Below are 16,684 nucleotides of genomic sequence, written 5' to 3'. Positions count from 1 at the left end.
GAATGTTAAACACGGAGTTACCACATGACCCAGCCATTCCACTCTGAAGTATCCACCCAAGAGAAATGAAAACATGTGTCTACACAAAAAGATGGACCAGAACGTTCACGGGAACGTTATGCATAATAGCCAAAGAGTGGAAAGGACTCACATGTCCACCAACTGATGAAAGAGATACGTAAAATATGGTAGATCCATACAATGGACTATTATGTGACAGTAAAAAAGAATGGGGTGCTGATACATGCTACAACACAGATGCATCTTGAAAACATAATGGTAAGTAAAGAAACTGGTCACAGAATAAGACCATGGTGGAGGACAGGCAAATCCAGGAACAGGAAGTAGATTAGTGTTTCCCTAGGGCTGGAAGTGGGAAGTAATGAGAAAGGACTGCTTGATGGGTGTGGGGTTTCTTTCTGGGGTGATGAAAATCACTTAACACTGAATGAAGGTCATGATAGCTGCAGAACTATATGCATATACTAAAACCCACTGACCTGGACACTTCAAATGGGTGAAATCTATGGCATATGACCTATGTCTCATAAAGCTGCAAAAAAAACCCCCAAAGTGTTGAGTCCAGTGCCTGATGCAGAGTACACTGTGGCTTTAGCTATGGTTGTCTGTAAGATGCACTGTCTGCCACCTCACTGTAGAAGGAGCAACTATGTCCTTTACGGATGTGCTGGACACGTGTCCTAGTCAATCACAGACGCTCTCCCAAAATGGACATGTTCCCAATCAGGAGTGACTGGGCCCAAAACCAAAGATGTCTCATGGAGGATCATAAGCAGGGAGTGCTCAGGGCCAGAGCAGCCCCAAGGAGGGTACATCTCACTAATGTGCCCCACTGCCTTCTCCGAGTTGGAGCTCGCCCACGGGGAGTTCCACGGAGCACAAGTCTCAGGAAGAGAAAGCAGCGAAACCACCGAAGAAGGGAATAGGCCATGCCTCCAGGACCAGATTCTGAGAGGGCAAATATGTAAGGGATGAAGGACTTTTTGGAAGGGCAGGGAGGGGGCGCTGAGAGAAGGACCAGGCAAAACAAAACAAAACAAAATGGCAAACAGAAAGTAAAATGAAGGTACTACCGGGCTGATCATGCTGGTTAAAAAAGCAAAAAGCTAGAGTGTAAGATAGGATATTAAACCATGGTGATGGCATTTATTTACTTACTTCTTTGTGCCCCAAAACACTCCGAGGAAGAGGTGAGGGGCAAAGAGGACTGAAATGTATACGCAAAGAAAAAAAAGTAAACTACTTTGTAAAAAAAATCTTGAACATACTGATACCTTTCGTAAAGTCACCCTGTACCTTACTTCCAGGAGTTCAGACTGAGAAATCCACAGGCTTTAGATGATTGCGGCATTACTTAGAAACGCAAACATTAACGATAGATAACATTTACGGAGTGCTTACCGTGGGCCTCGACTGTGTGCAAAACTCATTATCCTCTAACCCCCATCCCTCTCCAATGAAGTGGATACTACTCAAAAATCTCGTTCCAGGGAGGAAGAAAACGAGGCACAAAGGTTAAGTAACTTGCTCAAGAACGGAAAACTTACAAGTGGCAGAGTTGAGATTTGACATGAGGTTCCTAATTCCAAGAGCCTGAGATTTGCCACTATTCCAGTGTGTCCCAGCTATACCCTCAGTGGTTCACAAAACAGTTTTAGGTGGAATAAACTGGCCCACCCCATTTTACTATTGCTAGATAGTAAAGTAACTATATAAAGTTTTCCTTTGAAAGGAATATGTAAAAAAAAAAAAAAAAAAAGGTTAGTCAAAAAGAAAGCAGTGTAACACCTGGAAGGGAATATAGAAAATATAGGGGCGCCTGGGGGGCTCAGATGGTTAAGCATCTGCCTTCGGCTCAGGTCATGGTCCCAGGGTCCTGGGATCGAACCCTACATCGGGCTCCTGGCTCAGCGGGGAGCCTGCTTCTCCCTCTCCCCCTGCTCATGCTTTCTCTATCTCTGTGTCTCAAATGAATAAATAAAATCTTTAAAAAAAAAAAAATGGAAAGTCACTTTCCAAGGTGAAAATTTTTGAGTCCCTTTAAAAATCCTCCCTAGAGTCCCAACGTTCTTGAAATGTTTATGGAAAAAATAAAATGAGCATTAAAAAAAAAGTCTTTTTGTTCTAACCCCGCAAAACCTATGTAATTTTTCTATAAAGTATATTTTCTGTTTGTTTGTCCCACAAAACTTTAATATGCCCACCACGGAGCTCTCTCTCGCCCTTTGGAGTGAGCTGCTTTTTCCCTCAGGAAGTAAATTCCTGGCATTTATCAGATCTTCTTTTTCTTCATTTTATCCTATCTTATCCTGCAGTTCCGAGACCAGGCCACCTAACTATTTATTCAAAGGCCCCAGAAACTTTTTGCAAGGAGAAGGGCTGCAGGGAATCTGGTAGGCATATGCAAACAGTTTTTCAGAGGCAAGGGTTACTATGCTACTCCTTGAGGCTTCCTCTGTATCTGATAAGCTGCCCACCTCTGGCACCCAAACAAAGAAACTCCACCTGGCAGAGAGGGAAGGACTCTGTGTTTCGCCCTGAAGATCCCCAAAGGCCAAAGACCTCGCCCAGGTACTTCTGTTTCCCATGGCTAGACATGTCCAATACACCACAGAGAGCATGCAGGAGCCACCAAAACCATCTCTGACTCCTCCAAAGAGCGCACAGATGCCAAGAGCTCTCAGGCCTTTAGGCAAGTCCCCTGATGGCCTCGAGGTCACTGTGCTTTCTGTCAAGCTCCAGATGGCAGCCCTCACCCACCTGTGCATGTTCCCATTGGTGGTGAATGACTGGCCGCACACGGTACATTTGTACGGCCTCTCGCCAGAGTGCACCAGCATGTGGCGGTCCAGGGAGCTGGCCGAACTCAGCGACTTCCCACAGATGCTGCACGAATGGTCTGCCCCTCCAGTGTCCGTGTTATGCTGGGGAAAGCGATCATCACAGGGGTCACTTAGGAGGATGGGTCAAAACTTGGCTATTATAAAATGCAAAGTCAGAGCTTTTTACAAACAAACAAAACCCCAAACAAAACCAAAACAAGAAAACAGTATAGCTTCTTTGATATTTTCTTCTGTCATTTTAAGTATCTTCCCAAATGTCAAAAATCTGTCAGGAACACGGGCAAACAACTATTTTGTATGATCTTCTTCCTCTTTCGTGTTCCAGTTTTGAAAAACACGTGTGCAAGGCTCAGAGAGAGGTGGAGCCTTTGCAGGTCTTTCTTGGAGAAACACAGAGATTAACTGAGCACATATATTCACAGGAGCAGAAGGACCCTCGACTACGAAGCTACCGTGAAATATGGTCTTCACATTAAGGCCACGTCCATTCTTCTAGTTCGCTGACTCAGTCCTGCTGTCAGAGAAAGAGAACTGAAACCTGCACAGTGTGGAGTTCTGGCCTCTGGAAGATGTTAAAAGAAGGAACATTTCTATCCAAACCCAAGTTACTAAATGATGGTATTCCTCAGTACCATGTTATGATTTTAATATTGTCAATCCTTCTCACTCATGTGCAGAATTTAAGAAACAAAACAAATGAGCAAAGGGAACAGAGAGAGAAAGAGAGAGAGAGAGACAAACCAAGAAATAGACTCTTAACTCTAGAGAACAAACTGAAGGTTATCAGGGGGAGGTAGGTGGGAAATGGGGAGAATACAGGATGGGGATTAAGGAAATGATGAAAAGAAAAAAATTTAAAAAATTACCCATTCCCACTCCAAATATATATATACATACATTCAATCCTTCATTGTTCTAGATTCAACTATACTTTGTGACGACGCAGCAGGCAAGAGAGGAGAATAAATGTCCTAATATAGAAGCCCAAAGAAATCCCAAATTCCCTATAATGTAAGTGTATAGCCATATAAGGGATAGGGGGCTCCATCTACGATCTCACTGTACTGTGAAGAAACTTGGTTCAAACTGACAAGTCACATATGACAAAAGGTCTTCTGTTGTATGTGGTCAGTTCGCGAGATGTTGGCTGAAGTCTGAAAAGGTATTCTGTGTTGACCTGGGATTCTGGTCAGAGTAACGTGGACACACAAGACTTACTTCATAACTGCCCCTCAAGATGGTTCAAACAGTAAATCTAAATGGAGTAACGGACACAATTCATCTGCTGAGATCAAACTACCCTGTCTTAACGAAGAATGATTTCAAACAGAAAGAGAAAATCGGCAGCAAACCTGACGGATGTGCATGGTTAGCTGGTGCTGTGTAGTGCAAATCTTTTCACACAGGGGACAGTTATAGGAAGACTTCTCCTCTTTCGTTTCCTGAAAAGACATAATACAAGGGAAAATCAAGTTCAACGCAGAGTTAAGCCAGTGTCTCTTGTTTCTGATGTAAACACCTGTGTCTCAAGAGCCAGAGCAATAAATCAGCTGAGAACATGGGCTCCAGAGCCTGTCTGGGTACGAGCTTGGGTAAGTCACGGTCCTGTCTGCCCTGTTTCCTCAGGTGTCAAATGGGAAAAATAACAGCATCTACCACATTGCCCTGTGATGAGGATTCAATCAATTAACACACACAAAGCACTGGCATAGTGCCTGGTACAGGGTAAGTACTCAATAAATATTAGTGTTTTTATCAAACACTATTGCATTAATCATCAGTGAGGACAAAAGAAAAAAAAAAATCAAGGCTCAAATCACAGCAGAGCTAGAAATGGAATACATTTCTCCCCAAGCCCTATCTAGGCGGCTCCAGTCACAATTTTCTACCTGGTCTTGAGTGCCCCAAGCACAGTTTTCCTAACAAAACCCCATCCACCCAACAAGGCAAGGCTTCAGTGCCCAGCTGTGCGGCCAAGAGGCATCAATGGGACCCTCTTACTTGCTGCCTGCACCGGCCTGACACCACTCACAAGTAGTAAGAATAAGAATGCTGGCCTTTTCCAAACCATGACAGGGAATGACAACCCAAAATAAAGACTTCCACAGGGGGTGACAAAAGAACCAGCTCATGACTTAGTGAGGTGGCTCATTTTATGTTCCCTCAAAACACATGAGACAGGCTTCCTTCAAGCAACAGATTTTTACCTTTGTAAGGAAAGGGATGCGCTCCTTCATCACTAGCCATATGCTATGGGCTCCTCTTTCCAGATAACTCATGAAGAGTCGCCCTCCTCACCCATACGGTCCCTAAGCACCGCAGTCTGTGTGTCCTCATCCCCAAAACCAACAGGATCAAGGCTTGGACACCTGTCCCAGGAATCTGAAATTGAGATGCTTAGAGACTGAGATCAGGGGGTTTCCCACTGATCAGCAGAATCACCCGGGCAGCTTTTCTGAACTAGAATTCTAAACCAGATTCATGACCTGCTGAATCAAATTGGGGGTGGGGGGTTGTACCCCAGAAATCAACTTGTTTCATAAGCTCCCCAGGAGTTGCTCATATGTACCCAGGTTTGGGGGTGACTAAGCTACCCCCTTAGGTGATCATGAACACCTGAACTGGAAGTTCGTGTAGGGGCGCCTGGGAGGTTCAGTCGGTTAAGCGTCTACCTTTGGCTCAGGTGATGATCTGAAGGTCCTGGGATGGAGCCCAGAGTCAGGCTATCCGCTCAGTGGGGAGCCTGCTTCTCCCTCTGCCCCTCCCCCTGCTTGTGGCGCGCGCTCTCTCTCTCTCTCTCTCTCAAATGAATAAAGAAAAAAATCTTTAAAAAAGAAAGAAAGTTCCTGTAGCCCTAGGCCTGGGCTGAGCACTGTGGCAAGCCCAAGCCATGAGAATGCAGCTGGGGAGGACATCAGTCCTCACGCAAGTGCGAGACCAGGGAGCCAGAGAGAGGGGACGGCACCATCTCTAAGGCTGGACCCTTAGGCCTCCTTCAACAGACCTCTTTTTACTTATACTCATTTGAATGAGTTTTTGTTCTTTGCCAATAAAACCCATCCTTGAACACTTAACTATGTGCTCAACTCGACCTGTGGAAATGTCAGGTTTTTCACAACCACTATTACAGATCCCATTTTCTGGATGAGGAAACAGGTACAGAGAGGCAAGCAACATGTCCCAAAGGAGAGAACCGTGAAGTAGCAGACCCAGGAGTCCAACTCAGGCCAGCTATGCCATATAGGCCACTATGCTCTGGAAGGCTGAACAAAAAAAAAGGATGAACCCCAAGGCATAGACAGGAAACACCCTTGTGGCTGGCTCGTGAGACATGATGAAAATACAAGTCATCCTGAAGACTATAAAAACAAATGGCACCATACGGCAGACGGGGTGGAGCGGATGCATGAGGATGTCTAGGATGGCATCTCCTTGGCCAAGTCTAACAGGCCTCATTTTAAGCGCTACAAATGCTTTTCTCACGGGTGGCACTGGGGCCGAGGATGAGGTATGCTACCAGTTTTTTCGTTCTCAAATTAAAAAAAAAATGACAGATAGGAGGTCTAAGGAAGTTGATTAACCCAGAGACAGTGGAAAAGCACCACCACAGTCTCATCCAGTCACCCATGCCCTTCCGTCCTCCCAGGGGCATGAGGTGCATGAAGTCACTCGTCCTCGGTCCATCCGACTCCCATCAGAATGGAGCTGGCCAAGAAGCACCAAACAGAAACACCAGAAACAGAAGTATTCACAACAAAAATAAGAGCACTCACTATAATAATGAAGGAGGTCTTGTAGCTGGGCCAAAACGCAGTCTCTGGGGTATTTTTGTTCAATTATTAGATTAGTAATAATATATATTAAAAAAGATTTTTTTAAAGAAAAATTCACTGGTAAGATGTCAATAAATGTTAAAAAGCCAGGCATCGGTGTGGCCAGCCTCCTGAGGCAGCAGATAATTTAAAAAACCATCTTGTGGGGATGCCTGGGTGGCTCAGTTGGTTAAGCATCTGCCTTCGGCTCAGGTCATGATCCCAGAGTCCTGGGATCAAGCCCTGCATCGGGCTCCCTGCTCAGTGGGGAGTCTCCTGCTTCTCCCTCTCCTTGCCGCTCCCCACTCCCCTGTCGTGCTATCTCAAATAAACAAATAAAATCCTAAAAAAACAAAAAAGCAACAAACAGCCATTTTGCGTTCACTTCGAGGTAGACACTAGACATACTGAGTAGCTCCCTGGACTCTCTGGCACTGAGTCCAGGGTTTATCACGAACCGGAACCCAAACCTTCTCTGAGGCTTGGCAGTGGCACGCAGCAGACCCTAAAGCAGATCTACAGAATCCACAACAGTCTGGGAGAAATAAATCTCTGGACTCAGATTTAATTTTTGCAAACCAGCCCAAGAGAAAAGAGAACAGCCCTGCCGGAGAACTGTGAATCCAGTTCTTGCAGCTGAGCCGGTGGAAGGAGCAGACTTCCTGAGCTGACAGATAAAATTAGCAGCTAATGTGATAACTAACCATTCCATAATGAAACAATCTGGCACCCTTGTCGGCGTCCTGCTGTGGCTAATCTGTCCTGGAACTCAGTGCTAGCGCTGATGGGACTTTGCTCTCCAGGCTCCCGCTCTCAGCCTTCCCCGTCTGCTCACAGGTAAGGATGATGCATTCCCTCTCCCCAACTGTGCTCTGGTGTTTTTAATGCACTGTCTTCCTACAGTCCCTGTGGCCCAAACCTCCCTGTCAAACACTAAGCCAGTGCCCCAAAGGAACCCGGGAGGACATGGGAAGTAGATGAGAAAGGCTCAGGTACACTTGCACCATTTGCCCGCAGAGTCCCCTCCATTTACCATGCAGGGAAGGAGGTGCTACTGGTCATGCTCTATGGTTCTCCCCACGGTCTCTGAACCACCGGGAAGGGATCAGAGCCTGGACCTGGGTCAACCCAACCTATGCCGGGGAAACTCTGAGCTCGTCACTACCCACGCCACTTTCTCTTGGTCAAACCCAGGAAGGATGAGGAGACAGTGACCTTACATATCTTGTTCATCCCAAAATGCCTGGCACCTGGAGCAGTACCTGGCCAGAAGTATATATTGTGAAATGGGTGGGTGGATGGAAAGATGGACAGATAGATGGATGGACGGACAGTCACATGAGAGTGGAAATAAACCTTTTCTTCCCAGAGCTAGCGCTCCTTCTTGACTCAGGCCACAGTCATACAGGCTGAGTATTTTCTCAGGTACCCATAGGAAGAGAGGCAGGCAGAGACAAGGGAAAAAAGAGAGAAAAAGGTATCAATGCTCCGACCCTACATCATCACTGAACCCTGCCAAGTCTTCAGCCGTGAGGAAGACGTGAGCGAATGGACCCTTCTCCTACGCTGCCAGAGGAATTTTAGGCTGGTATGACTTCCTGGAGGACAGGTTGTGTCAAAAGCCTTGATTAATGTTCTAAGAATTTATAGAAAACCATCATAGATGGTGCTCAGACAATTCTGTCTAAGGACGGTCACTGGAGAATTATTAACAAAATAGAAAATGAATTCACAAAAGCCCAACAGGTTTACTTTCTGGTCCATCCCTGGTAATGGAGACTAACTCGGAAAACTGCCTCTTCCCCCGAGGATTTGGTATAAACCCATTAAGTAAGTTCAACCAAAAATTCAATGTGGAGTCATCAGTTGGGATTACATAGATTCAGGGAAGAAATGAGAACTACTCACCTTCTGCCTTACTCCTTGAGTTTCGCTGAATGTGTTGCTAACAGAAGAGCAACAACTTTTCACATGCCCCAAGGGTACGTTAATCAAAAGATCCATCTTACTTCCCAATGCAGGAAACACGGACTTTTGTTAAGACATTAATTAGTCCTTCCAATCCTGGCCCACCCCCTTCCTCTTTCCCACTCCTCCTGATCCGATGCCCACTAAAAATTCAAGAGGACTACATCACACCTCAAGGGGAATTTTCTGGAACCAAATTCTGTGCTTTGTCAAGGATGGAAAGTGGAATGGGAGATCCAGGAAAACTAGTACTTATTTGCTACCTAATCTGAAGACGGTTAAAAAAAAAAAAATCGAGGAGACGGCTTTGAAAACCCAATTAACCAGCTGTGTAAAGAAACGAACTACATCACAGTAGAGGAGTAAGTCAAGTTCTTTGTCTTGGCCATCACACGAAGAAAGCTTGCAATCGAATCACATTATAGGGCAGAGAATAAGGATGCTTCCACCAATACTGACACCACAGCGGAGAAAATTTTCTCCATGAAAGGAAACTGACATAAGCCCTGAAAAGTTCACTCTCAAAGCCTCTCGGTATGTGTTTAGCTCTGAACACGTCCGAGGTTTTCGCTTAGGAAGCTGGGGCTCAAGCGAACATCCTTCTCCCGCTGTTCTCAGAGACTGAAGCCACCAGATGTCACCAGCTAAGTACACAAAAGCTTACCTGGTTCCTTCTGCCAATCCGATTTGGTCCTGGAGGCTTCGTGGGGGACTTGGTGCTCTGGGGGCTCCCGCCATTCTCGGCGACCTTCCCTACACTCATTACCGCTGACATCATGGTGTTGACGGAAGACAAGTCTGAACCTTCCAAGCCAATGGGCGAACTTGACGTCATTGGGTCAAAGGTTTAAGCTTCTAAGAAGCCTCTGTCATAGAACTGAAAATCGGAAATCGCTGCAGTTGGTCACTGTGAGGTTTAGCATCTGTCAGAGCCAGGGAGCATGGCCATGGCTACCATAACCGTGAGTCAGGTCAAAACACCTAAAACCCTCCTTCTTCGGTTCAAGCTGACACTCGTGCCCAAAATGACTTAAGCTTTCATGTGAATGAGGTGTTGTCATGCCAGAGACTGATAACCTCGCTTCCTTTCTGAGCGGATGCATGACACAACCCCCGAAACCAGCAGACACAGGTCTCTTGGCTTTTCCTATTCTCTCATTAGGCAGAGCGGGAAAGGCTAACCTAACAATTAGGAAAGCCCGGGGAGCTGACATTTGGCCAGCCCCCTCCTCATAACCCTAACTCATTTACTACTACATGAATGTTCCAGACTTAACTAATGAGGAGGATCATCAGGTCTCACTTAACTCCACTGCTTACAATACGGTGATTTTACAGGGGAGCCCGGAGCCCGAACTGTAGAAGACAACTGAGAAGCCAATCCTATCAGATTTATAACCAAATTTCAATTCAACATAAAAAAGACTGTTGCTTAAAATATACAAGTAGGTAATGCACCTATACCCCAGAAAGTGGACAGAAGAACCCAGCCCCGACTGCCGATTACCTCCATTTTCTGCCCCAACTGATACACTATGAGACTTTCCCCTGCTATAGCTATCATCCACGTGGAGGAGGAAAGGAGTCTGCGTTCGCTTCTTTTTTTTCCTTCTCTCGTATCACTTGTTGACACTGGAAGGGAAGCAAAGGCAAAAAGATTCAGTGAATGTCTTTTTACTTCGGGAAGAAAAAACTGAAACCATGTATTTGTCATAATCTCAGGCCACTCTATTCAGGAGAATACACAAAAGGGAGGCGATTTTAAGTCATCCTTCCAAAACCACATTCTGTGGTTGTTTTTTCAACCTTTAACTGATGTTCCCTACAGGCTGTCACCCTCACTCCCAACAGCCAAAACGATTTTGTGGTATTTTACTTTCTGGGGTTCACCCACACTGAATTTTCCTTCATACCCCATACCCCAGCCCCCACAAGCAATCAGACTCCCTCTTGACCCGCCCCCCCTTCCTGCCTCTACCTAAAACTGACCGAAGATAAGGCAGGAAAGGAACTCACAAAAGTCTCATAGTTTAGAAGGTATTAGGTCAGACCTAAAAAGAAACTTGGTGACGTGAACAGAATGACCAAATGGAACACCATGGCTCATGGACATGCAGCCTTTTCTTGTTCCACACCTGACCACGGCTATAGGTATGGCCAGAAATAAGTCTGCAGGTTAAACTACTTCCCTCATTTGATCTGGGAAGATATTCCAGAGCCAGAGCCCTGCCTATAAGCCACATATCCTGTTATCCCACAGCGTGCCTCAACTGGACTTGTAGTCAAAGATCAGGCTCCTTATCTCAGCAGCCAAGTGAAGGCTTAGAAACACCACCAGAAAGAACATGATTTCTTGTGGTTTCCTCCTCCAACTTCAGGGGATGTGACCTAGGATATGACAGATGGTAACACCCAGAGCAGCTACAAATGTGTCCAGCAGCACAGCAGGAAGAACCTGGGGATATAACTTTATTAAGTGATGTTGCCATCAGCTGAGAAGTCTCGAGCTAAAATCTTACCAAAAGAGCCAAAGAGAGTCTCAGGAACAGTACTTTTCTAGCCAAGAGACAAAATGTGCCTTCCTTGTGGATAGACATTTTGAAGATAGGGTGGTAACGGGTTTCCAAATGGTAAGTAAAAGGACTAGCTGCAGAAACATGCAAATGAAGATAACTTGACTGAGCCGTACCCCACACATCTTTCCCACAAAGGGAGAAGAGCTACATCCAAAATGAAAGAAAAAACCAAACTGCTGCCCTGTGACGTTTCGCCATGCAAGGAGGCCATTAAAAAATGTGCTTCAAACTTCCTGTTTTTAACGGTCTTTGAAAATCTGGGAGATTCCTGTCTAGGAAAAACAAGCCCATACATGTAAGCGTGCATACACACACGCACACATGATTTCTTTCTTGCTGCATTTCTAAAAGTATCATCAGTTCCCTAGAACTGTTGTAATCAATCAGCATATAATTATCTGTTTGACTCAAATAAATGGATACCTTCAATCCTAAAACCACCTAGTTCTTTCAAATGTATTTCCTCCATAGTTTTATGTACAGCAAATTATAAAATAGCCGACCATAATTCTTTATTGTAATTATGTCAGTAAAAAGAAAGTTAACCTTTCTAGCGGTTTACAGGAAGAGTTTGGAAGATAATCTTGCTTTTGTCCTAATACTACACTTAGGAAAGAAAAATGTGGTAGTTTACTGAAATCTGGGAATAGGTTAAACACCTCTAGGACTAAATGTAAAATCGTAAGTTGTGAAAATTATACTCTAATTCTATCATTGAGTTGGGAAAGAAAATGGACAGCGAAGACAGAGTCAACATGAAAATTAAAATTATAAATATAAAATCAAAAAATATATTCATATAACAGAGCCAGATTACTAGTAAGAATTTTCATTACCGTCATTATAACATCAGAGATTCTTGCAAACACCCAAGTGTCTTCAATATACAATACCTAACCATAGTCATGGTACTAAACAACATAAGGGCTGAACGTTGCAAAGGCTTATCCCAGTTGGAAAAGAAGAAAAGCCATGCAAACTTGTTTCCCATTTTGTCTGGACAGGAAAACATTTGCTACATTTACTTCCTTCTTGGGGATGGACGTGTAAAGCATGACACTACCAAGATCATCGACATTTACTTCCTTTACCTAGTTTACATGTAAGTAGCAATATATTTTTTTAATAGAGACTTTTCATCTCTGATCAGAACGTGCAGTTAGCAAAAAGAACCCGCCAGCTACACTGAAAAGAAGAGCACAGTTATTAGACACATCCCTGAAAAGCTGTTTTAGGAGCAACCCTCCAGCCACAAGGAGCTAAAGGTTTTTACTCCTGTTTGCTCTTCCATCTTATACTTGAGTTCTTTCTCCCTTTGGGAGGATGGAACAGGGAAGAAGGGAAAGGACCTAGTGTAAAATAAGGCAGCTCATTGTTGGGGCGCCTGGGTGGCTCAGTCGTTAAGCTAGACGCTTAGCTTTGGCTCAGGTCATGATCACGGGGTCCTGGGATCGAACCCCACATTGGGCACCCTGCTCTGTGGGAAGTCTGCTTCTCCCTCTCCCACTCCCCCTGCTTATGTTCCTTCTCTCGCTGTGTCTCTGTCAAATAAATAAATTTAAAAAAACTCTTAAAAAAAAAAAGGTAGCTCATTCCTTTCCAGATTATGTTCCAGATTATGGGAAAAAAAAAAAAATCCACCTTAGCATTAAGGCACATCTATCTGTGCACTAATTTAACCAGAGGCCCGTTGGCCAGTATTAGTTAATTCTATCTACGCTGGACTATACCGGGGCAATAAGCCAAACTAACAAACCTAAAACTTTGAGGTTTGACCTCAGGGATGAAAGAGAAGTTGCACAGCTTAAGGTCCATTTACAAAGCATGTTTTTCTTTATGGATATTAATAGTCTTGGTATCTTCATTCTTTCCTTTGCTCCCTGATACCATCCTACACATCAGCCCCACTACTGGGGGACAGCAAATAACAACAACAATAAAATGATGACAATAAACAAAATAAAAATCACTGGCCCCATTCTAATACAGTGTGCTCCAACTGGAACCAGAGAGGACTGGGAGCCCAGGTAAGTTCCCAAATCATGGGTAAGAAAAGAAGTTGTCATCTTCATTGACATGGCCAAGTGGACTTGCCTGGAGTTCCAGTTTTTAACAGAAACAGTCTGAATTTGGTGGTGGGGGGGGGGCAGGGAACAGGGGTGTCTGAAACACTGCTTCCTGTGAGACCAACACTTGACCCTCTTTGGGATTTCTCATCCCACACTTCAGACCCGCTGGATCAGGAAGGGCTAGCAATTCAGGGCTACAATTTCACTGTGGTTTTGCATCAAAGCCTCAGGAGGATCAGGGGGAAAAGAAAGGGCAACTCAGAGGGAATGTGGGGAAGGGAGGGAAAGGGAAAGGAAGACTCAACACTCGAAGTTACTGTGACTCCAGGGAAGTCAATCAAGTTTAACTGACCTGTTTTCGTCGTCTTATCAAGCTGGCCCTCCTTACTGAGGGGCTGGCGCAGCTGGAGCCCAGACGTGGGCAGGGTCACACGTCAAAGCTACCACCTCTGGAGCACAGAGTTGGAGCAACCTGCGCAAATGAGAAAAGGTGACGTGAAGGGGGAGTCAAGACCAGAAATGATCCCGTCTCTGTATCTTTTTCTCCACTTAACACTGGGAGTCACAAGTTAAGGACAACGGAACGTTTCCCATTCCCGCCTGCGTGCATAAGCAAGCTTCCAGCTCCCAGGCAGATTCCTCCCAGAGCTGCTCATCAGCATGTGAGCCAGGGCCACCGGAGTCCAGTGTGCCTCGGACAGACAGGAACCCCCCGAAGCACACCCCACGTGTCGGGTGCATTGGGGCGCCACACTGCATGAGAGCAGCTCGGACCGCTGGCCCCAGGCGGAGCTCTGGGCATCTCAGGGCACGTTACCAGCGCTATGGATGCACTTCCGGTTTCAAGGGCAGCCAAGAAGAAGACAGCACTAAGTGCTATCAACAACGGAAGGGAAAGAAGACAGTTGGAGAGAGTAAACAACATGGAACCAAACAGTCCCTTAATGCGAAGGACAGCTGAGTAGACCTTCTCCCGAGTGACGGGGGAAGTGCCCACGATCGTTCAGAGAGGACCAAGCACGCATCTTCTCCTTTACTGTAGGGAGGATACAGAAAACTTCTCAATTGACACATGCCCCCCCACCAAGGGTTGGAGCAAGTCTGCTCTGGGGGGGGCCAAGGGCCTCCAATGCCTGCCCTGGGAGAAAGCTGGCCGTCCTGGAATGCAGTCTTCCCCAGCCTTTCCCAGAGCTGCAGCGTTCAGCCACATTCTCTCCGTTTCTGAAAACGGCATCCCCCTAGCTGAACCGAGGAGTGCCCACGTGGGAGACCGGAGGACGTAAATCAAACCGCCACACAGACAAAGCCTGTCAAGAAACACTTGGCTTGGCCCATTTTTTCATTTTTATCCCCTTTCGGAGCGTCTGGAGGAAAGCTGCTCAATCGGGTCACACGCCCAGTTATCATCTTGAATGTTATGTTACTTGCTTTGTCGGCGCCCAGTTCCGGAGCACCTCGGGCAGGCAAGCCCCCTGCTGGACTGGTGAGCTGGGGCGAGAAAGTGCCACCAACGGAGATTTCCGACGTGCGAACATTCTACACCTCACTGTCTCAATTCTCCATCTTTTCTCTTTTGCCCTTTCTCCTTTTGCAAGGTTCTTTGGATTTTGAGCCAAGAAACAAGGAGTGACTCATAGGGATAGCCCCTGGAAGGGATGGAGACCCTGTAAGCCTTGAGGAATCCTTGTTACTACCCCAGTAATTCTCAACGGTTTGGTGCGGGCAAGAACCTCAAGGGTCTGATTAAAAAAAAAAAAAAAAAAAATTATGGACCATTCCACAGGAAAATGCACATACGCTACCTACCCCCAACATTTCCCTTCAGCATCAAGAGTTCAGGGACCCCAGAAACTCATCCTGGAGCTAAGCAGAATAAGAATCCTGTTTTTATTTGACATATAACCCACCTTCCTTTAAACTATGAATCAAGTCAAGCTTATTAAAAGTCCCATGAGGTTTTAGAAATGCACAAAACATCCTTTCAGATCATCCCCGCCCAAACTTAAAGATGCCTAGGGTGAAGTGAAACACTGTGGAAGAAAAAAAAAAAAAAAAACCCACAAAAAACAAGCCAGATTTCCCTCTGTTGTTATTCATTTCTTAATTCACAGAAAATTTTAAACAATTTTTTAAAAGATTTTATTTATTTGAGAGAGAGAGTGAGAAAGAACATGAGTGGGGGGGAGGGGCGGAAGGAGAGAGAGAGAGAAGCGGACTCCTCGCTGAGCAGGGAGCCCAACAAGGGGCCAGATCCCAGGACCCTGAAATCATGACTGGCTGAGCCAAAGTCAGACGCTTAACCGAGTGAGCCACCCAGGTGCCCCTCATAGCAAACTGTAATAGGCAGAACATCTAGAGAGGGACAGCTCCATTGTTATTTTCTAGAAACTACCACAATCACCAAATAAATAAAGTGAATTATAGTTCTATATATAATTATTAAAACCACACATCAGAGAGACGAGTCTCTGGAATTTAAACTTTCCAGAATATAATAACTAAGACTCTCATTAACATTTGAACTTGTTCCCTCCCCTCATTTAAAAAGTCCACCAAGTAATCTCCTCAGTACACACAGGGAACCAGAGTGGGAGAACACCAACCCGACACACTTGACCCTGAAACTTCCATCTTCTGATCTTGGATGGAAAGGATTTGAATATTGAGGATGCCCTGCAATTAAAGCTGAGTAACAAGAGTCACTACCCTGTCTGTTTGGGGTTCTACCAGGTCTGAGGGATTCATAGAACTCAGCAAGTGGAAAAGTACAGCACAGTTCTTGGAAGAAAATTCAAGATACCCCTTACCTCTAGCACCATTGCCTCAGGGGGCTGGGAGGGGGGGAGAGAAGAAGAAGGAAAAAGGGGGAAAAAAAAAAGACCAGGTCAGGAGAGGCTGGGTCCTAGAAGGTGACTCCTGCAGGGCAATGTGAGAAGCACAGCCTGGGAATTTGGAGGGGTGGGTCTTGGGACTCCCCCCGGGAGGATGCTGAACTTCTGAGTTTGCATTCCCACACAGGCTCTGCCCAGATCCAATGGAAGCAGGATGACTGGAGAGGGCAGAGGTCCATCTGTGAGGATGAGGGGGCAGGGAAGGCCAGCCTCCAGCCCCTGGCCCCTGAGGAGATAAGGGACAATGCTATGTAAAGCCAGAAAGAAAAGATTAAGGAGCCTGTCTCCAGGTCCAACGAGATAGCAAAGGGGAGATGAAAGATAAAAAGGAAGATGGTCTAGAAACAAAGCTTCTCAGCTTCTGAAAACCCAAAGGATTCTTCAGTGAAATCTAAAATCTGTCCTAAAGGCCTGCAGGACAGATGGGGGTAAGTTAGATACCTAGGATGACAGCGGAGGCCCGCGGATGCTGTAACAGGGAACTTTACAACACCGGGCCTGGGA

General features: G+C 45.6%; 1 protein-coding gene across 6 annotated transcripts in view; it reads right to left on the bottom strand.

The window, feature by feature from the left end:
* Positions 1–16,684, bottom strand: part of RREB1 (ras responsive element binding protein 1) — a 175,315-nt gene that overhangs the window by 54,179 nt on the left and 104,452 nt on the right. For all 6 annotated transcript variants that reach the window (XM_028122858.2, XM_028122856.2, XM_028122854.2 and 3 more), the window contains exons 2-6: positions 13,642–13,761; positions 10,152–10,276; positions 9,309–9,521; positions 4,217–4,306; positions 2,782–2,945 (exon numbers count right to left, since the gene is read on the bottom strand). In XM_028122858.2, the coding sequence (XP_027978659.1) occupies positions 2,782–2,945; positions 4,217–4,306; positions 9,309–9,479 (425 nt within the window). In that variant the 5' untranslated portion in view covers positions 9,480–9,521; positions 10,152–10,276; positions 13,642–13,761. The remainder of the gene's footprint in view (positions 1–2,781; positions 2,946–4,216; positions 4,307–9,308; positions 9,522–10,151; positions 10,277–13,641; positions 13,762–16,684) is intronic.

The sequence above is a fragment of the Eumetopias jubatus genome, unplaced genomic scaffold (genome assembly GCF_037043125.1).
Source record: "Eumetopias jubatus isolate StellerSeaLion01/CBP00866 unplaced genomic scaffold, mEumJub1_p1.0 scaffold_6, whole genome shotgun sequence".
Taxonomy (NCBI): Eukaryota; Metazoa; Chordata; class Mammalia; order Carnivora; family Otariidae; genus Eumetopias; species Eumetopias jubatus.
Note: the sequence above shows the minus strand (reverse complement) of the source record. Positions and strands in the feature narration are given on the sequence as shown.